The 24,154-nt window shown below is 41.6% G+C and overlaps 2 protein-coding genes across 3 annotated transcripts in view; both read right to left on the bottom strand.

The window, feature by feature from the left end:
• Window positions 1-678: 678 nt before the first annotated feature.
• LOC310746430 (sterile alpha motif domain-containing protein 9-like) lies at window positions 679-13,587 on the bottom strand. Of its 2 annotated transcripts, none has more exons than XM_083580148.1 (4): window positions 13,433-13,587; window positions 10,231-12,897; window positions 7,828-10,129; window positions 679-7,314 (listed from the first exon to the last, which is right to left on the bottom strand). In XM_083580148.1, exons 3-4 carry the CDS (start codon window positions 7,839-7,841, stop codon window positions 2,502-2,504), a joined length of 4,827 nt encoding a protein of 1,608 aa, XP_083436274.1. In that variant the 5' UTR covers window positions 7,842-10,129; window positions 10,231-12,897; window positions 13,433-13,587; the 3' UTR covers window positions 679-2,501. The 2 variants fall into 2 exon arrangements, with proteins under 2 accessions (XP_083436274.1, XP_083436273.1); XM_083580147.1 differs by having other exon boundaries at window positions 7,828-7,897; window positions 12,844-12,897.
• Window positions 13,588-20,324: 6,737 nt separating this feature from the next.
• HEPACAM2 (HEPACAM family member 2) overlaps window positions 20,325-24,154 on the bottom strand; it is a 33,262-nt gene continuing 29,432 nt past the window's right edge. The window contains 2 exon segments of the mRNA XM_083578797.1: window positions 20,325-23,128; window positions 24,026-24,135. Coding sequence (XP_083434923.1) covers window positions 23,119-23,128; window positions 24,026-24,135 — 120 coding nt within the window. The 3' untranslated portion in view covers window positions 20,325-23,118.

Genomic DNA, 24,154 nt, shown 5'->3' with positions numbered 1-24,154 from the left:
TTCAGATGCTAGCCTTACTATAAGCAGTGGATTTACATACACGCCCCCCCCCCCCGCCCATATGTGAAACACTGAAGCCTTAGATGGCAAAAGCTGCCCAAAGAGGCCAAATCTATTTTGGAGGAGCAACATTATCTGCCAGAATAAGAGATGTGAGCAATGTCGGGATTAATACAAGTGAGCTTTAGTCCTCATATTAGTTCAGTTTGTAATATAAGCAGGTATGTCTATCAATCTATGATTGGGTTTATATAAGAAAAGGCGTTAAAAAAAAAACAGGGCAGGGGGGCAAATGGTGGAGAAGAATGTGACTTGCAACCAAATGTTGCAATGTGTTCAAAAATTCCAGCCACTCCATTCCATTCCATTTTCTCTTCCCTCTGGTTTCTTCCAGTAGTCAGTCACAAGTTAAATTCTGTGTCCATTGACCATGCTCAGTCCTCACTGGGCGGTTTCGTGCCTCTTCTTAAGGTTCGCCTGCACCCAAAAGATTTTTATACTACTTTTACATTCCTCTTATGTGTGAATGGTGCTGCTTTGGCTACATGAGGATCAGCACTTAGATAATGAGTTTGCTAATAGTATAGTATATGGGCTAATTAGAGATGGACAATTCTCAATTTTGTTTCCTCTCAGTTTCTAATTTTTCTAGTCTGAAATTCACTTCACATTTCTGCATCAGCTTGTGAATTGTTTTTAATGTAAATTCATCAGAATTTTAGTGCAAATTTCTCCCAGCATACATATTTTGGTATGCAGTTTTGCATGGTGTCGACATTTTTAAAAGCAATTTCCCCAGTGTAATGCATTTGATATGTTATTTTCACACTTTCCCCGATATGCACATTTATGAATACAGTACATTATTTGGCAGAAGAACTGCAGCACAAAATTCAGAGAAGTACGAATTACAAATGACAACTATGTTTCAGTTCATGTATTGTTTTGGAAACTGCAAATTAGATAGGTTCACATTAAAATCCTAACCATATTGAATTTCTCCCACTCTCTTATGGGTGGTACAGCTCTGTCATTCAGCTCATACCAATTTAGGATTTATCTTCATCCCTTAATCATCCCTATCAAATACCTTTCCATTTTCCTTTGGTAACATCCAAGGAAATATATTCTATGACATTCTTGGTCAGCTGAACCAGTGCTGAACTTCTTTTTGTTGTCCTGGGACACGCCATTCTCTTATAGGCTTTCCATGTTCACGGTTCAGGTGACCCCCAAATATTTCATTAATCCAGCAGATTATAATATAAAAATCAGACCACCAAAATCAAGTTCTTATTTTATATAGATAGATGATAGATAGATATAATACTATTGATGAATGGAATGTTATTTCTTACAGCAAAAGAGAACACAATTTAAACGCTATTTACCCTTTTTTTCTCTGCTTCATCTCAAAAGAAAACTAAGTCGGTACCAACAATAAAATTAATAATTAAAAAAGTGAACAGAAAAGCAGAAAATATAAGAAGCAGGCAGATAAATAGCATAGCCAAATAGAAAAAGAAAAGCTGTTCTGAATATACATGCACTGGATTGTGTTGTAAATTAGCTGCATTTAAATCTGGGGGACTTAAATCATGACTAGGTATGGATCCAATACAATGGGGGGGGGGATAACAAACTTACAAAATGAAGTACAAGACAGAAATTAGCTAAACTGACTGCAGGAGCCTCTTATGTCGACTCAGTCAGGGTTGGTTTTGTGAAAAGTATACTTTGTCTTTGCAATGGGACACATCATATACAAGATGCTTAAAGCAAAGATAATGAAATTGCCACATACTATGCAACAGGTTGTGGTATAATCAAATCATATTATATTCATAAATTGGTAATTGGACTGGCCGAAGGGAATCTCAAATTATTAGTTAGCAAAATCTACCAGTCCAGTTAGCATTCGACTCCTCCCTCTTCCTCTGCAAAGATAAACTAAAACGACCTTTATTAGAAAAATATTTTTGCCTATGTATGTTTATGGCAGGGATGGGGAACCTGTGGCCCTCTAGAGATTGTTGGACTCCAATTCCCATCAACTCCAGCCAGCATGGTAAATTGTCAGGGATGATAGGGGCTGTAGTCTAACAACATCTGTAGGGCCAAAGGTGCCTCATCCCTGGCTTTTATGTTTAAAGCTCAATCATTCTAATATAAAGCTTCTATTGCCCAAGGAAGTGACATTGGTTCAGCTATTGCCCCATCTGGCTGTACTACAGATTGAGGAGACATCCTTGCCCTTCAGGGCAAAGAGGAGGAAAAAGGGTTGTATCTACAGCCAGCCACAATCAAATATATCCATTGAAATTATTAACTTGGGGGTCATCAAATTCAACAAGTCTGCTCTGAGTAAAATTTAGTTGGATACAACCAAATACTATATCTGGTGTTAGGCTAAAATGCCATGTGTCTCTTGCTGCTATAGACAAAGGAGAGGTCAAATTAAATTTACAGTGCTGTACAACGGAATGTATTTTCAAAGAGGGTTAAATAATTTCTATGTCACAGGCTATCAAGCCTCCAATGGAAAACCCCAAGTAAAAAGATACTCTTTCTACACTCCGACCGCTCTTCAGCTGGCCTAAGAAAACAGGCCATGCTGGTATTCTAATGTCTTCATCAATACCGTAATCGACATAGACGATATTATCTTCAGCCTTCCCATTCAGCCGAAGCAAAAGATGTTTGGCGTCCTCTGTTTTCCATATCTCTCCACTCTGCCACAGGCAACTCAGCTCATCATTCATCTTTTGCCTTGACTTGCCCCTATTCTTAGCAGTAACAGACTGATCAATTTTTCCTTTGTGAATAAATTTGCTCAGGTTGCTTCCTTTTCCAAGGTAGAAAAATGCTATAGGTTGTTTGGAACGGCACATTTGCCAGTACTGCCTATTAAATGCCTTCTTCAAAGAATTGATATATTTTCCCATTTGTTTGGAATCTTTATCTAATTGCTTTTGATTTTCAGGCCAGAATAATAAAGAAGCCAAGAAGTATGGTTCTGCAAATCGATAATCTAGACCTACTGACTGTAAAATTGTTCTAAGCTGTTCTTTCAGTTCTAGAAAAGATGGTACCATCTTGGATTTTGGATTGAGGCAATGAAGAACAATGTTGGCCAAGATAAAATTCAGTTTGTACCTCTGCAAAGATTTGCTAGAGCTCTGATCAAGCAAAAGTGTATACTGTTTCACTACGTCCTCAATTTTGCTTATAGCATTTTCATGATTGCTGAGATGTTCCAAAATTCCAGAAAACTTGTCAGCTTTGGAAGCTTCTAAACTCTTCTTGTAATTTTCCACCTGCAAAGATGAACTCAGTTTTGAGTTCATTAGCCAGTCTGAATCAGAGTGGCAAAATGTTTCGGCATACTTGTTGAAAACTTCTTGTACCTTTCTCCGTATTTTGAGCTCCGCAATTTCTTTTTCAGGATTTTTCGGCTTCAAAAAAACAAAGTAGTTCTCAAAAAAATCAAATGCTTTTTTCAAATTTGTGTGCAGATTACTTAGATAACTAGCATATTCTTCCAGTGTCAATCTGTATTCTTCATTCTCTGTATCACCCGGGACTTTTGGAATACCCCCATTTCCTGACAAAAACTGTATTATGTGTTTTCTAGAGAGTTCATCTTTTTTGTTGAACAGAGGTATGGATTCAATCATTTCTATAGCATATAGACCAGTTTCTATTTCTCCAAGGTAACCAGATGTATTATATGTTTCATATTTTCTCTTGTATTTTATACTCTGAAAATATTCCTTTTCACTGTCTATATTTTCTGTTTGTGCTTGAGATTCTTTAAATGCCTCTGAGGCACACTTTGCAAGATTCAACAAACGTTTCAGAATTTCAACAGTTATAGATTTCTCTGCATTTTCTTCTAGGCAATGCTTTATTTCACTTTTATAAACTTGACCCAAAGTGTCTGATATATATGAGTTGTTAGGGGCACCTTTTTTAGCTTTTCTAGCCCACTCTAGTGCACGATTAAAGTTTTTCTCCTTGATGTAGAAATGCCTTGCTAAGGCTTGGCTGATAAATACATTTTGACTAAATCTGCAGGTTGCCTCAGTCAACACCCTTTCAACTTCAACACTCCTCTCTTCTTTTTGAATTGCTTCGATTAATGGAGAAAACAAAGTGTCTGCGTCATCTCCATGTTCCTTTCGGTGCCTTATAAGCAGCATGCTTTGAACATCCTGCTGAAGTTTGTCTCTCCCTATGCCCATGTCATAAAATAAATTCTCTCTTAACAACAACAGTGTAATCTTACTTTTTGTTAGTTTGTAAGTTTGTTTAAATTCCTCTAAGCATTGCCCAGCAATCAATGAATGACTAATACGTACCCCTTTGTATCGCCCACGTTCTTGCACTTCAGTCTGTATTATAATGTTGGAGCAGTTTCCCATCTTGTCATCCAGGTTTTCTGTACCCCAGTAAGCCTTTTTAGTACTTATTCCCAAAAATTCCTCACATTGTGATACTGAAATTGTGGACTCAGTGACGTAAGAATTTAACAGTGCCAGAAAGGAAATAAGTTGAGCTTGCTTACTGCTAACATCCAAACCTTTTAGAGTGTTCTTAACTACATTCTCTATGTACTGCTGGTCAAAATTTCTTTTCATAATCATAAATGAGTAAAAATCTTCAGGATGATCATACTGCTCTTCAATTTCTTTCAGTTTTTCCTCAAAAGCCCTTTGTTCTTTCGGACTTAGTTTTTGTTTCAGTGCAATACTGTTCAAGCTGTTGCTTTTTGAGCTTTCCCCAGGATTCTGGGATCTCATGCAATTTAAGATTATAACTATAGGATTTTCATATTGAATACCCTTTTCTGCTATGGCAGACTGCATAGCATGCTGTAGAAGGTAAACATTTTCTTGCTCTTCAAAGTCATCTACAAGTAGCAGTACTGGCAAATAATCAAACTTGTTTGATGTCCCATATGTAAGTAACGTGGTCAATTGTGTTGCAATTTCTGCAAAATCAACTGTTTTATTTTTCAGAACAGCACATCTAAATTTCTTTCTCAGTTCCCAGAGAATATGCATGGCTAAGGTAGTACCACCACAACCCGGATGATGATAAAGGTTGATAATTTTTGTGGGTGACTGTTTAGGAGACTGAGATCCTCTTTCAATCAGCTCTTCAAGCGTCTCATATGCATCCCGTTTAATAAAAGGTAAACAGTAGTTTTCAGAGGAGAAATAGAAATTCCACCAAGACACTTTCCCACCACGATAAAAATGCTCTTCTTGGGATTTTTTAAATTCATAAAATTTTTCTTTATTTTTCTCAATTTCTGTGTCCTTGCATTCATTTTCACATAGTATTTCCAATGCAGTCATAAAGTCTTCTTCTTTCTTTGAGAGAATTGTAAAAGAACCCCCCTTTGATGGCAAAAGTCTCTGAGAAGTTTGGGTCACTGATTTTAGTTTTTGGATGGTACCATCCACCATTGGTAGGCTCAAGTGAGATATGCACCTATCTGCTAGTGTGTCTGATTCAATAAATCTGGCTCGCAGGAGATCTCTCCAGCATGGGTATGTTTGTGCCCCAATGCATATACACAGCATATCATCAAGTCCATTAAGTTCTTGATAAAAAGCACAGAAAGCTTCTATCATGGGATCACCTGGATCTTCCACTTTTGACAGCATGAGAAACACCACCAAAAATTTTCCTCTTTGCATTATATCTGGATGGGATAGAAATGAGATCAGTTTCCTAACCTCAGCTGCCTTCTGCTGCTGCCAGAGTCCAGGACTCAAGGGTTGATATGCTTCACTGTTCAAGTCTGACCTACCGTTGCAGAAAATCCAACTTGGCTGCTGATAGAGATTAAGTTCTTCAATTGTTTCAGAAGTTGAATTCCCAGGCTTCTGGTACTGCTTTGGAAAATGAAGGTTTGCAGCTCTGTCTTCTCTGAATGCTTTGACGACACCATTGCTTGCTGATTCCGGATCAAACTCTAGAACAGCAAATAACTTTATTTCCTGCAAGAAGTTTATATGCTGTGTCTGATTTGGATGACATTTGTTTGTGACTAAAATATACCAGTCATAATGGGAGTTATCTAGCAAGTCTCTGTTGCCTGTGAGCAAGCTCACCAGCTTACGACCTTCCCCATCTATATTCCTCCTTTTTTCTCCATGTTTTTCCTCAGCTTCTTTTCTGTCCTCTGCTAATTTCTCCAGTTTGGCCAAAAATGATTTATGTTCTGTTTTATCATTAGATTTTAAGAGGTTTTTGGAAGATGCACCATCTCTTATAAACAAACATGGATCCCATTTTTTAGTCTTAAAACTGTAGTTCTTAGTAGGGAAATATTTAGATAGGCAACTAGAGTACTTTGGAACCACATCAATTTCAATAACAAATGTTTCTGATGGGATGCTGTTTTGTTGCAATACTTCAACAAACCGAGGTTTCCTAATGCAATCTTTTGCAACACCAATGACAGCATCTCCAAAGTATTTGTTTATTAACTCAAAATAGCTAATATATTTCTCTTTATTTTGAACTTTTACTCCAATAATTTCTCCATGTGGCTTGTCCCGGACTCCCAAGTGGATAGTACCATTGGTGCGGGAGTTCATGCATGCTGCAGCAAATCTGAAAACCTCATTGCAAAATTTCATCTTCATATCCTCTTCTGTTGCATTTTCTGTATTTGTAAAGAGTTTAAATTCATGGACTGGATCAATAAGATTGAGGGGACCTGTTTCAGGTATATGAAGGACATAATGTTGAATATAACGATGGCTAATGTGAAACTCATCAAAAGGGTAGGGTAGACAAGTTTGTCTAGTTGGAAGCTGGTTTTTTCCATTTCCTTGGTGAGCCATATCTTTTCTTGTTTCTTCAAGTACAGATTCTGGTGGCTCAGTGGATTTAGATATTGCAAACGCTGGTGACGCACCAGCACCGGCTGAATTCCCTTTGCCGTTTTCTTTCATTGCACCTGCATCTTCACTTTTAATTGAAGAGTCAGTATCAAAAGGCCTTGCGCTACGTTCTTGTCCAGAAGAATTCCTAGGGCTTTCACCTGGAACATCCTTTTTCCCCAGTGCGTGCATTATTTGGCAAGCTGGGCCATAAGTTATACCCATTTCTGTGAGGTCTTGCTTGGTTAAAAGTTTCAAAATGGCGCCTGTCACATCTTGATGAAGAAGGATGTCGCCATGTTTCTCCTCAAGCTTAAGTTCATTTGTCACCCATTGTTTTACATGTTCCTTAGTCCAGTCCTCAATTATTTCAGGCAAATCTAGCTGGTTGCTTTTCTTGATGTTTTTAGCCCTTTTAAGAAAAAAATAAGCAATACACCGCATTAATGAAAACAAACCTTTTCTTTCTACACTACATTCAACATTTTGCAAACACCCCTTCATCTGCATCAGTGTTATTTAACTTTGATTCTCTTTATGTGAATGGACTATACTGCCCATCATCCTGTTGGGGTTGAATAGAGTTGTCCAATCTTTAGGTCAAAGAACACTGTTCTACATAACCCTGTCCTATGTCTTGCACCACACATCTAAAAAGATTTAAATGGATAGGCTTCTATTTAGTGGGAAGGAAGTTTACATTTTGGAGATCAGACTCAGATTTTTCAGTGAAGTTAATTTGAAAACCCTGATGTTTAAATCTCGTTATAACAAAGGGTTGCCATATTTCAAAAAGTGGAAATCCAGACACAAAAGTTGTTGAGCAAAGTTTATGAGTTATGTCCAGGAAATTTCGGACGTATGGCAACCCTATATAACCTCCCAAATCACTTTCTATATTTTTGTTCGTTTTAATTCAGCTTACCTTTTCTTCCCCATATTTGAGTTCTTCTGTCAGTGTGCTGTCTAGTTGGTCTTCCTTATTAAAATGACATCTGAAAGCCAGAAAACCAAAACCAAGAAACATGTACTTATTTTCAAATAGCTGCTGTATAATTTAATCAAGAAGAAATAATACAACATATAGAAGATAATCAAACCCTTACTTTATGTGGCTTAGGAATATGTCCATCCACTTCCACATTAATTAAAAATAAAATAAACTTCCTATGTTTACATGGGCCTTCCACTGATTTGTCATTTACCACTAATGGAATGTTAGTGAAAAAAGGTGAGATGTGAGAAAATAATGAATCAGAAGACAGGAAAACGTAGAGATCTAGAGGAATCAAAAATACTGCATCTCATGGTTAGAAGTCACTTGCTTTCTTTTGCTTAATTTTATTTCCCCCCATTTCCCCCCAATATATATATTTTTTGGTCCAAGTCCTTTGGAGCCCAGCTTGCCTTTTTGCCTTCTTTGTTTTAGAGAAGGGATTTCTTACTTTGAGCATATTCCACCCTCAGATTTGTTCTTAGCCATTTTCTCTGAGTCAGCCTTTTGAGGCCAGATATTTGACTCATTCTGTGCTATAAATCAATGCATTTTTATTTTACATTCTGTTTATTCTCTTGCACGGCTTAGACCATTCCAGTTTTAAACATTTCCCCTCAATTTTTACCCTGAAATGACTTTCCATTTGGACCATTTTGGGTCCCCTATACACTAGATCAGAGGTTCTCAACCCTTGACCAACTACATTCTTTCTGTGGTTCCCCTGTGGAATACTTGGCAAAAACTTGTGTTGTTTCATCATTTAGCGGTTTTGCCTATGATTTCTTTTCAAGGCTTAAAATTTAAGCAGTAGAGCTTTGAAAAGGCATTTAAAAAATAATGAGTCATTTATTGCCCTGCTAAATGTTGCTTTTTGTAAGTTGGGGAAAGATGAAAACAAATTTTCTTAATAATAATAATAATAAAAAAAAAAAATTGGAAAAAAATATACCAAATATAATTCACTATTTTGCAGCAGCCAGCATACTTTACAATTCTTAATCTAAATTTGGTCGTTCTTGCAACCATCTTGTGATGGTTCGGAGCAGGGACAGTGGAGAGTGGACTTGCTGCAGGCTGCTCAGTCAGTTTCATGAAATTTGATTCTAGGAGTCTTGTATTCAGACTACACATTGCCCACTTCCTTATACCATACTGTGACCTAGAGCACAGATTACAACCACTATGGCTTGCTGATCGGAAGAAGCGCAGTTCGAATCCCCATGATGGAGTGAGCTCCCTTTGCTCTGTCCCAGCTCCTGCCAACCTAGCAGTTCGAAAGCTCACCAGTGCAAGTAGATAAATAGGTACGGCTGCAGCAGGAAGGTAAACAGTATTTCTGTGCGCTCTGGTTTCCGTCATGGTCCACCGTTGTGCCAGAAGTGGTTTAGTGATGCTGGCTACATGACCTGGAAAGCTGTCTGTGGACAAACGCCGGATCCCTCACCCTGAAAGCGAAATGAGTGCTGCATCCCTATAGTCACCTTTGACTGGACTTAACCATCCAGGGGTCCTTTAGCTTTTACCTTTTTACTTTGGAGAAGTTGCCAAACAGGCTTCCAATGGAGTCCAAGAAAAAAGGCTAGAAAATCACTCTCACTCTCTCCTCCCTTTCCTCTCCCCGCCCAGTTTTTTGTTTTTTAATGTGAACCACCGTCTCGGCTGTCATTTTTGGGCATTATATCTGCAAAGATGGAAGTAATTTCCTCCCCAGAAATCCTGCAGCAATTTCCAATCAGAAAAGTGCACTTTGAAAAGTGGAAAATCATCTCAAACCAAAGGGATGCTTTTGCATTCTCCCTTCCCTCACTGATTGTTCTCAAAATTGTGGGGCGCAGCCTGGGCCCCTTAGAGTTGGTGCCTATGCACCAAACCTAAATTCTCCCAGGCAACTTCCAACTTGAGCATGACCTACCCGCATGTGACCACACAGACATGCAGTGCCTGGCACTGGTGGAGGAACGGGGGTGTAAAGGGAGCGGACCACCCCTGGCACCACTATTCCGGTTGGGTGCCATCACAGCACCCCCCGACATGCACCACATGCTGGGCATCACAGATGGTGTGTCACGCCCAGAGAACATGCGCCATGCCCTTGCAGGTGGCGTGCCACGCCCCAGGGCACGTGTTGCACCCCAGGGCACCCCAGCCATGCCCCTGCCTGCTCTCCACCTCTGGTAGTGGAGCATGCAGCTTCGCCACTGGTGCCCGGAACCTGGAAGTGGGGAGTGCCCTGGAGAGCCCTAGTGGCTTGCGAGAAGACCCTCCCCAGAGGCTGAAGAGGACGTCCCCTCATAAGCCACTAGAGCTCTCCAGCTTGCTCCTGACATGTACATTTCACTGACGCATGTGGGGGCTTGGGATGTGACCCCTGTATAAGTTGCCTATAGTAGCCTTTTTTGATCTGACCACAAATCCATGTCTCCCTCTCCCAGTATTTTGCTTCCAGTGGAGGGCAGTTACATAGGTTTATCTCCGGGGAGCTGGGATCTAAGGCATCAGCCACGGCCCGCTGGTTGAGGACCACTGCACTAGATAATAAAATTGTAGATCCTAGGTTCCATCTTTCTCAATTCCCCCCATTAGTCTACCATAGTTCCTCGGATCCCTACTTGGATTGGTAGCTACAACCTCCCACCCCAATGTTTAATCTATAAGACTGGGAATTCAGTAAGCTTTTAACTAGGTGGAAATTTTGGGAATTTAGGGCTTAGTAAGATACATTTGCTTTGGGTAGCTGTTCAGCTATTTATTTTTATTTTCTAGTATTTCAGTTATTGCAGAGTTTACATTTCCATCATTTCTGTGCATTTTCAAAAAATAAAAAATAATAATTGTTGATCTGACTCAAGTGCTTTGTGGGATGGAGGGGTGCTGCTATACTAGTTTTCCAACAGGTGGGTTGCTATTGCATACCAGGAAGGGAGGAGGGTGAGGTGACAAGGAGGGTGATGCAGTGCAAATGAACTGGCAGAAGCACTAGTCTGGCCTTGCTGGTGCATTTGTACTTGCATGTGTCTCAGCCCATTCTGGCATTCATTCACACGTTCATCTGGCATATTGTGTTCCGCTGCAATTAATCTATTTTGCACAAGTCTTTCTTCATCTGCTATGTGGAAGTGTAATCTCTAATGTGGAAATACACACCTCATACTTCGCAATAGACATGCATATTTTAGCCATCTATGGATATTTACAAATCAGCTGCCTTGCCTGTGTGATCTCTTTCAACGTTAACAAATTTCCAGAGGAGCAATCCTGTTATTCTGTGGCAAAACGAACCAAGTGCCTTGCAGCACCTTAACGACAAAGTTGATGAAGTAGCTAACAAGTAATCACAAAGCTGCTATGGCTAAAATTCGAAGCGTTTCTAGTCAGCACCTTAGTTCTCGAACGAAATCCGTTCCGGAAGTCCGTTCAACTTCCAAAAACTTTTGAAAACCAAGGTGCGGCTTCTGATTGCTTGCAGGAGCTTCCTGCACTCAAGCGGAAGCCGTGGAAGCAGGGTCAGATATTTGGGTTCCAAAGAACATTCACAAACCGGAACACTCACTTCTGGGTTTGCGGTGTTCGGGAGCCAAATGTTTGAGTTGCAAGGCTTTTCACAACCAAGGTACAACTGTACTCTTAGGGTGCAATCCTAAAGCCACTGACGTACAGTGGTACCTCTGGATACGAACGGGATCTGATCCGGAGCACCGTTCGCATCCAGAGCAGAACGCAACCCGCGTCTGTGCATCTGCGTGTGCACGGATCGTGATTCGCCGCTTCCGCGCATGCACGTGACATCATTTTGAGTGTCTGCACATGCAGCGAAACCCGGAAGTAACCCGTTGCGTTACTTCCGGGTCGCCGCGGAGCGCAACCCGAAAACGCTCAACCCGAAGCTACTTCAACCCGAGGTATGACTATGTCTAACTTTTTCAGTAACAGTTAGAAAATCTGACACATGGGACTGTATGATGTCACATCCTCTAAACTTTTGTGGCGGGAGGAAGAACTTCTTACGTTGCTATTGTGAATAACAGTTACAGAATACATCGTACCAAGCATTCACACGGTCCTCCCAAGCTTTTAAAGAGTAAGTAAAAGAGAGGGAGAGAAAATGGTTGATAAAGTGCTCATTTGTTTCGCTGCTTAAGGACCTTCACTGGGTTGCTGAAGGTTGAGTTTTGGTCTGACCGACAAGCTATGTTTGCTCTGGGTGTGTGTGCACACCACACCAAAGCTGTTTTGTTTAAGTGCATTAAGGTGCACCACACCTATCGAAAACTCTCAGCTTCTCATACCAATATGTGTGGATTGGCTACATCCCAAAAATAGACCGATATTGGAGATTAGTATTCAGAGATTCTGACTAAAAAGGCTCAAATCTCACATAACTCCTGTCTCTCACTCTCACATACATCTCTCTGCCTCTCTCTGCCCCTATACAGGCAAAAGAAGTCGCTGCTATTCTCCCTCCAACTTGGCTGCCAGCCTGACACCCATTGCCGCCAATGATGTTTTTCGCCCTGGTGGTGAGTTGGTGGTCCCTGCCTCATGCAGTTCTGGGTGACTTGGGTCAATTGGCCAGTCACAATATGTAGCACCTAACCAGATATGTACACCATAGACAGTGTGGTTTAGCAGTTAGAGTGGTGGACTGGGACAGAGGAGAGCCAGGTTCAAATCCCTACTCAGCTACGAATCTCACTAGGTGATTTTGAGTCAGTCACTACCTCAGAGCCTGACCCACCTCACAGGGCTGTTGTGAATATAAAATATGGGGGTGCAGGGGCAGGGGAAACAATGTATGGATTTGTAATAGATCCTATTAAAAACACATTTCCATCCATTAATAAATATTAATTGTGACTGCAAGGCTTACGTGGGAGAAAACTGAACTTCATAGAACTTACTTCTGAGTAGACATACATAGAATTGCACTCAGAAATTAATGCTTACCGTTATCTTGAAGTGCTCAGGCTTTCCAACTATTTTAACTGAAGAGCAACAGTTCTGGGAAACGAAACAAAAACGAAAGCATTTATGGGTGTGACACTTTCCATCTCAACTCTGTATGTTTTTCACCAATTTAGTTTATCTTTTTTTTTACTTTGTTTTGCACTGCTCGGACTATTCCTTATTTAAAAAGTGAAATGGGTGTTTTAAAAATACTTGGAAACTACTTAAGTAATTTTCGGAAGGGGAGAAAAATGCAGGCAGCTATCTAGCTCTATTACAGATGGAGAAAACAATTTTAAAAATCCACAGTTACTTGAATACTTCAGACTTTTTCTGAACCCCAAACTTTTCAGTTTGGTTTCTTAGAACTAATTTAATAAAAGTTAGACATAATACTGAGTTGCTGCAATAAGTATTTATCCTAGAAAACACAATTATCCTATAAAAGAACTATTTCACAAAGACAGTACGATGCCCCATAAATTTATTTCCATATAGTACAAAGGATACAATCATTTTAATATCACTTTTCTCTGGCTTTTAAGGAAGTATATCTTATCAGTCTTCATCTCTATATTAAATCACTTACCAAGATAGTTATGCAGACTCCATGCCACAAATGCTGGATAAATACATTTTGTTCAGTCAGAGAAACCCAAACATCTCTGTTCTTGCTTCTTCTGTTAGTTGCTTCTTCTGTTAGTTGCAAGAGACAAGCACATCTACAAAATGACTTTGCAAGGGACTAAGAAGCAGGGTTTTTTGCCAGCTCCTGTCACATGATCTGCAAGTAGCAACGAGGCAAGTTGGCTTAAAAAAAACACAAAAACCACTTCCTCAACCATTGCTATTCAATGAGTAATATGTAACACCTATTGAAAACATCACATAAGTACCAGATAATTTTAGTGACTAATCTTTGAAAGCTTCTGATATGGGGTATGTGTTTATATCTCTGAAATCAATATAATGTTAGGGATACATGTATGAACTTTTATGGCTCAAGCTCATCCACATTCTAAGACCATGCAGGCACAACAAGGGATCCTTTTCAAGATACCACATCTATGTCAGGAGCTTTTTGGATGCAGATAGAAATTTTTATTTATTTATTTATTTATTTTATCATTTTAGATAATCTAAGGATGAGAGAATCTCTCACCTTCAGTTTCTTTTCTCATTTCCCCCATCTTAAGTTCAGTTCCCCACATTTCCACATCAGCTTTTGTATTTACTTATTTTTTAAAGTCATTTTGAAAATTCATCAGAATTTCTCTTAATGTGCACGTTTGTATGCAATTTTGCCTAACATACACATTTTTGCAAAGCATTTCCCCCAATAGAACATGTATGTATGTTATTTTTGCTAATAGATGCATTTTTATGCACAGCTCACCATATTATATTCTTTTTTGTACACATTACTTGGCTGGAAAACTGCACTGCAAAATTCAGAGAAGTGTGAATTTCGAAGGATGCCTGTGTTTCAGTTCGTGTGTTGTTTTGGAAAGTGTGAACAAAGCAAATTCTCTTTTAAATGCAAACGTAATCAATTCCACCCCCCATCCCTATTTATTACACAAACTTCTTGAGTGTTTTTCAACTAAAACCAAGCTCTCAAAGTGACTTTTGACATACAGTTTTAAAATAGCCGAATAAAACTACTATAAAATACAGCTCAAAGCAATAATGCAAGGCAAATTGTAAAATTAAACAGATTGAGGCACAAACACACATGACTGATTGGCTGCGAAAAGCTTCTGCGTGTAGGAGTGCTTTCCCCTGACCATGGAGTGAATGTCACAAAAGGTATTATTTGGAAATTGGTGCTGCCTCATGCTCTCACTACCCTACACCTGAGAAAGTAGGAATACAGAGCAAAGTCACAAGGCTGGCTGGTGGCAAGACTGGTCAAAGGCAACCAGTATACCTGAAGAAGCGTCTTCTAGCGGTTCCCTCACTGTGAGAAGCAAAGTTACAGGGAACAAAGCAGAGGGCCTTCTCGGTAGTGGCACCCGCCCTGTGGAACACCCTCCCATCAGATGTCAAGGAAAGAAACAACCAGCTTTCTTTTAGAAGACATCTGAAGGCAGCCCTGTCTAGGGAAGCTTTTAATGTTTGATGTTTTATCGTCTTTTAATATTCTGTTGGGAGCTGCCCAGAGTGGCTGGGGAAACCCAGCCAGATGGGTGGGGTATAAATAAATAATAATAATTATTATTATTATTACCTCCAAATAAGTCCCTTTCTCCAATAACAGTTGATAGCACATTGAGGCCTTTTAAGCCCCCCTCTCCAGACTACTTCCTTGGGGCACCCTCCCCTTGCAGAATAACCTTAAAGGGGTGGCCTGTTAAAGACTGGCATTTCCCCTCCGCTGCATGGTCACCCTCGTGGTGTACTCCCTGCGCCACTGGACTGGCGTGTAGTGGGAGGCATCTGGTTTCTAAGGGGAAGGTGCCTGTGAGGGTCTGGGTTCTGGCCCTACAAAACCTTGTGTTTTGGGAGGATCCCTGGGGGCTACTGTCCCCAAGCATCAGATGCAATGATCTCCCAGTCTTCAGCTCTGAGCCCTGCACCTGACCTACAGCCTCCAACTCCGTCAAGATTGCAGCTACCCCACCCCAGCATGTGCCACCTGTGGCAGCTGCCCACACTGCTTAGCAGTAGAGTTCATCCTTCTAGAGGCAATGTAATCCAAAATTGGACCCAACAGAGGCTTGACTTATACTCAGTGGATTGGTTAACTGTTAATCACATTAAACATATTAGCTTGGTGTGTGTGGAATGTTTAGGAACCTGTATATGTCTGTATATGTCCTGTTGCTCCACCATGACCTTCCTGCCAATTTGGATACAATAAATGAACTGGAGGCCCCTCGACTGTCCTCGGGTCCAGTATTGGACCATTTTGACCGGATATCTCCAGCCGATGTGGACAGACTCCTCCAAGCTGGAAAGCCCACCACCTTTCCTCTTGACCCGTGCCTGTCATGGTTGATTAGAGCGTGTCCAGACGAGGTGCGGGCCCCCCTGGGGGATATCATCAATTTGTCCCTTGGCACCGGGATATTCCCAGGGGAACTGAAGGAGGCAGTGGTGCGTCCGCTCTTAAAGAAAACGTCATTAGATCCCTTAGCTCTATCCAATTACCGCCCGGTTTCGAATCTTCCATTCCTGGGTAAGGTGATTGAGAGAGCGGTTGCTGAACAGCTTGGTAGATTTCTGGATGAAACATCGGCTCTCGATCCATTCCAGTCTGGCTTCCGCACTGGTCATGGGACCGAGACGGCTCTGGTTGATCTCCACAGGCAGCTGGATCGAGGCGGGTCGGGGCTGCTGATTCTTCTAGACCTGTCAGCAGCCTTTGACATGGTTGATCACGAACTCCTAGACCACCGCCTTGCCGACGTGGGGATCCAGGGCACAGTCCTCCAATGGCTGCGCTCGTTTCTCTCTGGTCGGGGACAGAGGGTGGCGCTTGGGGGGGAATTGTCATCGCGCCACTCCTTGGTGTGTGGAGTGCCTCAGGGTGCGATTCTCTCCCCGATGCTTTTTAACATCTTTATGCGCCCCCTCGCCCAGCTTGTCCGGAGTTTTGGGCTGGGTTGCCATCAGTATGCCGATGACACCCAACTCTATCTGTTGATGGATGGCCATCCTGACTCGGCCCCAGACACACTGACCAGATGTCTGGAAGCTGTGGCTGGATGGTTACGTGGGAGCCGGTTGAAGTTAAATCCTTCGAAGACAGAGGTCCTCTGGCTGGGACGGGACGATATGGGATTGAGGGGGCAACTCCCATCTCTTGCGGGGGTGCAATTAGTGCCAGCACCGTCCGTTAAGAGTTTGGGTGTAATCTTTGATACTTCCCTCTCTATGGAGGCGCAGATTACAGCTATAACAAAGGCGGCATTTTTTCATCTCCGCCAAGCTAAGCAGTTGGCCCCTTATCTCTCTCGCCCTGACCTAGCCACTGTGATCCATGCGACGGTCACCTCCAGACTGGATTATTGTAACTCGCTCTACGTGGGGCTGCCCTTGAGACTGACCCAGAAACTCCAGCGGGTGCAGAATGCCACGGCGAGACTCCTTATGGGGTCTTCGCTGCGAGACCACATTCATCCGGTACTATACCAGCTGCACTGGCTTCCGGTGGAGTACAGGATCAGGTTTAAGGTGCTGGTTTTAACCTTTAAAGCCCTATACGGCCTAGGACCCTCATACCTACGGGACCGCCTCTCCTGGTATGCCCCACAGAGAAACCTACGGTCTGCAAATAAAAACATCCTGAAGGTCCCAGGCCTCAGAGAGGTTAGGCTGGCCTCAACTAGAGCCAGGGCCTTCTCGGCTGTGGCTCCAATCTGGTGGAACGCTCTGTCACAAGAGACTAGGGCCCTGCGGGACCTGACATCTTTCCACAGGGCCTGCAAGACAGAGTTGTTCCACCAGGCCTTTGGTCAGGGCGCAGCCTGACTCCCTCCTCTGGCAACCTGCACAGAATTTTGCTTAATGGTTGCCATCAACTTGATTTTAATTAATTTTTATAATGAAATATTTTTAGAATGTTGGATTATTTGATTGTTTGATTATTTGATTGTTGTTAGCCGCCCTGAGCCCGGCTTCGGCTGGGGAGGGAGGGATATAAATAAAATTTATTATTATTATTATTATTATTATTATTATTATTATTATTATTATTACAGGTTAAAGCAAGTATGCATGAATTATCATTTCCTGAAACAGAAAGGGATACACGTGTAAATATTTGCCAATAACAGAGGCCACATTGACTGATATGAGGTGATCTGTTAAGTACTTGGGTCCCAAATCATTTAAGAGTTTATATGTCAGCATTGACATCTTAAATTGAGCTTGATAACTAGTAGGTAGCCAGTGCAGATCCTGCAGAATAGGTAATATATGACTCTAATAATAATAATAATATTTATACCCCACCCATGATGGCGAAGGTGGTTCTGTTAGATTGCAAACCAACTGAAAGAGTCTCCTGCTGCTGTTTTCTGCAGATGCAATAGAGGCAGCGAAGAAAGTCCTCTTTGCCATCACTATCACTACTTGGTAGCCTCGACGGTCTGATTCAGAATGAGTTTTCTGCCACTGGCGCTCTAGCCGTCTCAGTGATTGTTTCATCACCCTCAGCTCTGGGGAAAACTACGGGGCTCCATGCAATCGGAGAGGGTGCTTCAGAGCCAGTCAATAGCCCTGGTTAACTCTGCATTCCAGCAGGACACCAGGGAATCAGCTGAAAGGCCATCAACATGGGATAAAACATCCCCTACCACTCTTTGGAAACCATTTGGATCCATTAAATGGCAGGGCGGAACATCTGATTCGGTTTCACCTCCCTGCAGAGGGGAAGGGTCGTGGAGAAGTCCTGTTGCACCAGGAAGCAATCCGACCATGGCACTTCTTTTGTTTCACTTTTACTTAGTGTCATATCACCCACATCCATAGAGGTAAACACCAGGTCTAAGGCATGTTCGTGACTATGAGTTGGGCCAAACTTATTCAGGGACAGCCCCATGGAGGCCATGCTTTCCACAAAGTCCTGAACGGCCCCTTGTAAGGGCATGTTGGCATGGATGTTAAAATCCTCTAGGACAACCAAACTAGGTGTCTCCAGGAAAACATCTGCCACAATCTAAAGCAGGGAATCCTTGGTGCAGCGGGGAGGTCGGTACAACAAAAGGAATCCTGTACTGCCCCTATTGCCCAACTTACAGAACATGCACTCAGAAAACTGGGTCTTCCCAATAGGATGCCTGGTGTCAGCTAATGACTTCCTTAACAATCACTGCAACCCCCCCCCCCTTGCTGCCCATATGACCTGGGTTGCTGTGTGTAAGAGAATCCTGGTGGACAAGGAGCGCTGAGAACAGGCCCATCTGCTTCATCCAACCAAGTCTCTGTTACACATGCCATGTCAAGTCCTCCATCAACGATCAAGTCGTGGATGGCAGTGGTTTTATGAATCATTGACTTGGCATTGCACAGCAGCACCTTCAGGTCATGTGGGTCTCCCTTGCTGATTCCAGTATCCTTCCAGTCAAGACCAGACCCGGAGGCAGGAATAGTCCTCAAACAACACCTCAACCTGCCTCCTTGGTAATGACATGGTCTGGTCTTAGCATAACTCCTCCTCCTGCCCATGATCACTGAGATCTGGTGTCCCAGTGCATCCCCGCCATGGAACCTGTCCCAGCCATTCTGTTGGCTGGGGCCCACTCCCAGGCAGCCCTTACCCTCTCCCCTTCAGAACAGAATATGTTCTACAAACTATATAATAAACCAATAAAACAGTAGAAGCTAATTAAAAAAAGAAAAACGAACAAAAAATACTGTTATACTAAAATTAAACTAATCCCAAGCTGTTTATCCCACGTTTATCCCACGCCCCAAAGAACAAAACAAAAACAAAAACAAAATTTAAAATACCACAGATTAAAAACTATTTAAAAACATTTAGGACTCACAGCAGGGCAATGTCCCTCCAGCCTCTCAGGAGTCTCTTATGCTGAGCAGGGTGAGTCTGGTCCCCGCCTCCTAGTCCAGGGGCAAAGGGCCTTGCAGGGAGCGGCCTTCACACTCACAGCCGGGTGATGTTCTTCCGGCCTCATGAGGAGCTTCTGCAATAGGGTTGGTGAGTCTAGTCCCCGCCCCCTAGTCCAGGGGCAAAGGGCCTAGCAGGGAGCAGTCTTCAGCACTCACAGCAGAGCACAGAGAAACCTGTCAACTCTTTTGTCAGGTGCATTCTGCATTAGTGGAAGTTTCTGGATTGTCTTCAAGGGTAGCCAGCCCTACATAGAGTGCATTAGATTAAGCTAAACGCAAGGTTGCAAGAGTGGATATTACTATAGTAAGGCTATCCTAATCCAGTAGTGCTGTCAAAATGTTAGCCTGACCTGTTGTCGTGTCATGGAAGATTAAGTGGCTTTAAAATGTACTTTCTTTTTATTCACTGCATACCTTTGTGCATTCATTTTAATCCTGGGTGTTGGTTTTCTGAAATCATATCATCATAACCTATTCATATACTTGGTTTCGTTTCTGTGGAAATCAAAACTTAAGAGTTGTTTCGTTTTCTAATGAGCTGTGATAACATTTCACAATTTATACAATAACGGGGGTCTGCCCTGCACAGATCCTTTCAACCTTGGGCACTGGAGGTTGAAAGAACATGGTAAGTTATTCTTCTGAAAAAAAACACCAGAAGAGCCTGCTGAATGACGCCAATGGCCCATTATGGTCCAGTACCCTATTCTCACAGTGGCCAACCAGATACTTATAGGGAATTCCTCAAACAGGATCTGAGCACGAGAGTGTGCTTCCCTCCTGTGGTTTCCAGCAGCTGTGGAGGCAGCGCATAGCCATTATCACTAGTAACCATTGAAAGCCGTCTTTGTGAATTTGTCCAATCCTCTTTAAAGCAATAATAATAATAATAATAATAATAATAATAATAATAATAATTTATTTATTTATTTATACCCCGCCCATCTGGCTGGGTTTCCCCAGCCACTCTGGGCGGCTTCCAACATTAAAAGCTTCCCTAAACAGGGCTGCCTTCAGATGTCTTCTAAAAGTTTGGTAGTTATTTTTCTCTTTGACATCTGGTGGGAGGGCGTTCCACAGGGTGGGTGCCACTACCGAGAAGGCCCTCTGCCTGGTTCCTTGTAACTTGGCTTCTCGCAGTGAGGGAACTGCCAAAAGGCCCTCGGCGCTGGACCTCAGTGTCTGGGCAGAGCGATGGAGGTGGAGACACTCCTTCAGGTATGCTGGACTGAAGTCGTTTAGGGCTTTAAAGGTCAGCACCAGCACTTTGAATTGTTCTCGGAAACGTACTGGGAGCCAGTGTAGGTCTTTCAAGACCAGTGTTTTATGGTCTCGGCGGCCGCTCCCAGTCACCAGTCTAGCTGCCGCATTCTGGATTAACTGTAGTTTCCGGGTCACCTTCAAAGGTAGCCCCACACAGAGCACATTGCAGTAGTCCAAGCGAGAGATAACTAGAGCATGCACCACTCTGGCAAGACAGTTTGCGGGCAGGTAGGGTCTCAGTCGGCGTACCAGATGGAGCTGATAAACAGCTGCCCTGGATACAGAATTGACCTGTGCCTCCATGGACAGCTGTGAGTCCAGAATGACTCCCAGGCTGCGCACCTGGTCCTTCGGGGGCACAGTTACTTCATTCAGGACCACGGAGTCCTCCACACCCCCTGCCTCCTGTCCCCCCAAAACAGTACTTCTGTCTTTTCAGGATTCAACCTCAATCTGTTAGCCGCTATCCAAGTAGGTGGACATTGCTGTCTCTTGTGGGAGCAAGTTCCATAGTTTAACAATATGCTGTGCGAAGAAGTACTTTCTTGTATTTGTTCTGAATCTTGCAACATTCAGTTTCATTGGATGGCCATGAATTCGAGTGTTCATGCCATGCCATGTCAGGCATAATTTTATAAACTTCTATTATGTTGCCTCTTAAATGCAGCTTATAGGGTTTTCTGTTTTAACACTGGCATGCTGGAGTAGTGTATCAATCCTACCAGAGCACATAACGTGAAGAAAAACCAAAGCAACGAAAGTTATCCAGTTCACAGAAAAGAAAACAAAGAGGTCCAAACGGTTGTGATTATTTTAACTAGAGTGCCAAGCGACCACCTGTGTGGTTTCAAGCAAGGCAGTAAAAGAATCCCTTTTTAAAATTCAAAATCTCATCAAATTTATTACATAAATTTGTCATAACATACTAAAACTTGTTACATATTGAATTCATCATGTGCTTTAACAATATTGAACATCACAAAAGTATTTGATTGTCATTGCAAGTTTTAATTATGCCTTTAGCCAAACCCATCTATAATAAAGTTTTGGGCGTTTGTTTTTCTCTCATTAGTACCACATTTTGGCTGCATTTAGATATCTTCTCTGGGTTTGTGGACTCTGGTGTGGCTGCAGGAGGCAGATAATAAGTTTTTGCTACCACCTTAGTTTAACTGTCATTGAACTCTTACAGTTTCCAAATTCCTTCTTGCGGCCATGGCAAAAAAGAACTGAGATGCACAAGCTTCTTAATATTTTTAATTTTTAATTTTAATTTGTCTAGTGTATACTGTTCTTGCAGTAGTTACCATATAAGGGAATGATTTTCTTTGTCTCTACAAAATCATATGTTTTTGGTGAAGAGACACAGTAACAAAGGGGAGAATTTATTTGGGGGCTTGAACTCACACCCCATCTCTGCATTGCACCCAGGGTCAAAGCAGACTCCAGATTATTCATACAGCAGCTGCATGCTCCCCTTGACCCAGATCAGAATGCTCCCCTTGACCTAGATCAGAACTGTGGTGAAGAAAAAGAGTTAAAGTATCTTCCTTCCATGTGAGGGTACGGGGGGCGGCGGCTATGACTGCTATTTACTTTATAAAAAGATACTAAAATACGGATCAGTAATTACATAAATAATCTCATGCCTGCTTTTGTCCCTGTTTGTAGCCTTGGGCAAATCACCTTTCTTCTCCTAACCCAGGTTTCTCCATGGCTAATATGTAGGGCTTCCAAGATGGAAGGGAAGATATGGGTGATTATGGTTTAGGGTTAGGATGCAAAGGATTTGTAGTACCTTCCCCTTTAGGAGGCCTTAGCCATCACTGAATACATATACATACGCACATACATACATATTTACAGTTTTGAAATATAGTAGTCACAGTGAATCACTTTATACATTATTTCAGTTGCAATGTTCACTTAATGCAATGTTCGCTGACTTTAGAAAAAGCAGGTATTTGCTAACGAACACCTATCATGCTGCTAACATATACTCATTTATCGTTATTTACAGTACAGGCTGATGTAAAATCTTAAGGGCACATTCATCTTAGAGTTCTGTTGTTGTTGTTTTTTAATAAAAAAACAGCATTGGAGATCCCTCTCATTGGGCACAGATGGCAGCAATCCAATATTTTAGAATACAGTAATGGAATAGCCAACACTTAGACATTTCATTGTTGGATTTGTAACTTTTACAGTCTAAATTGTAATCAGCAGCTGTAAGCAATATATCATTTAAACAAGGCTAATATATATATATATATATATATATATATGACATTAGAAATGTGCAAAGAAGATTTTGCTTATTAAACTTGAGGTGGCTTTGTCATTAGAAGTGACAGGTCGATCCTTTCCCATGCTGTGGCATTTGTTGCTTCTTCTATTTCCAAAAACAGATTTCATCCCTATGCTTTCATTTTCTTTTCATGTGCCTCTAGGAGGAAAAAAAAAATCAAACTCATATTGAGTCACAGTTCCTGGTTCAGAAGACTGTGTGTAGAGCTTTTAAACATCATTCCATAAACAATACCAGCAAATTCCAGAGTGGCAGTGTGTTGCAGCAAAACAAACACCACAAAGCGATGGTTTAAGATATCACAGGATACCCTCATTGCAAACATCTCCTGAAGCATTGTAAACTGTTAAGTAGGGTGGGGTGTAGTGGACAGAATGTTTCAAACTCAAGTCATGCATAAGCAGAATATAAATGTGATAAAGTCCTCTGTGCTGTAAGCTTATAGCATGACATAGATGAAGTAATGTTTGAAAAGGTAAAAAACCAAACCCAAACCCAAACTCTCCATTTGTAAAATATATGAAAGAGAGAGCTCTCTGGAATGCAAATCACTGTCATCCAGATGTTTCTTCATATTTTCTGCTAAATTCTATTTACTGTAATTCTTAACAATTCCCATAATGGAAACCATTTTAGCGAGTCTGTGTTAGTTGGGTCTGATGAAATGGATTATAGTCCATTAAAGCATATGCCATAATAAATTTGTTAGTCTTTAAGGCACCACAAGACTTTGTTATAATTCTGATGGTTTTAATTATTCCGATTTTTGTATTTCCCTTCTTGGAAATACCAAATGGCATTAAAACACCAGGCTATATGTTTTTTAATAGATTGACTGACTGATATAAAATAAAATCCTGATTAACAGATTACCATTATTGTAATATTGGAATTATTGTGAAAACAATAAATATTGGGGGGGACGGGGACGGGACAAATTTTGTCCTTGCTCAGGGCACCATATTACTAAAGTCCACCCCCTCCAGGCAGTCTCATTGTGCAACCTGGTTGACAAATTAGGTTTGCGCAACTTACTCTTGACGTTCTTGATATTGTTCAGGAATATGCCGAATAACTTCATAAACTGTTCCATTAAAATCCTGGCCTTGTGCAGCATCAGAGACAGAAACTGACCAACTTGACACCTGAAAGGAGGAAATAATG

The sequence above is a fragment of the Podarcis filfolensis genome, assembly GCF_964270895.1.
Source record: "Podarcis filfolensis genome assembly, chromosome: 12".
In the NCBI taxonomy this organism is placed as follows: domain Eukaryota; kingdom Metazoa; phylum Chordata; class Lepidosauria; order Squamata; family Lacertidae; genus Podarcis; species Podarcis filfolensis.
This window is presented reverse-complemented; position numbering and strand designations above follow the sequence as displayed.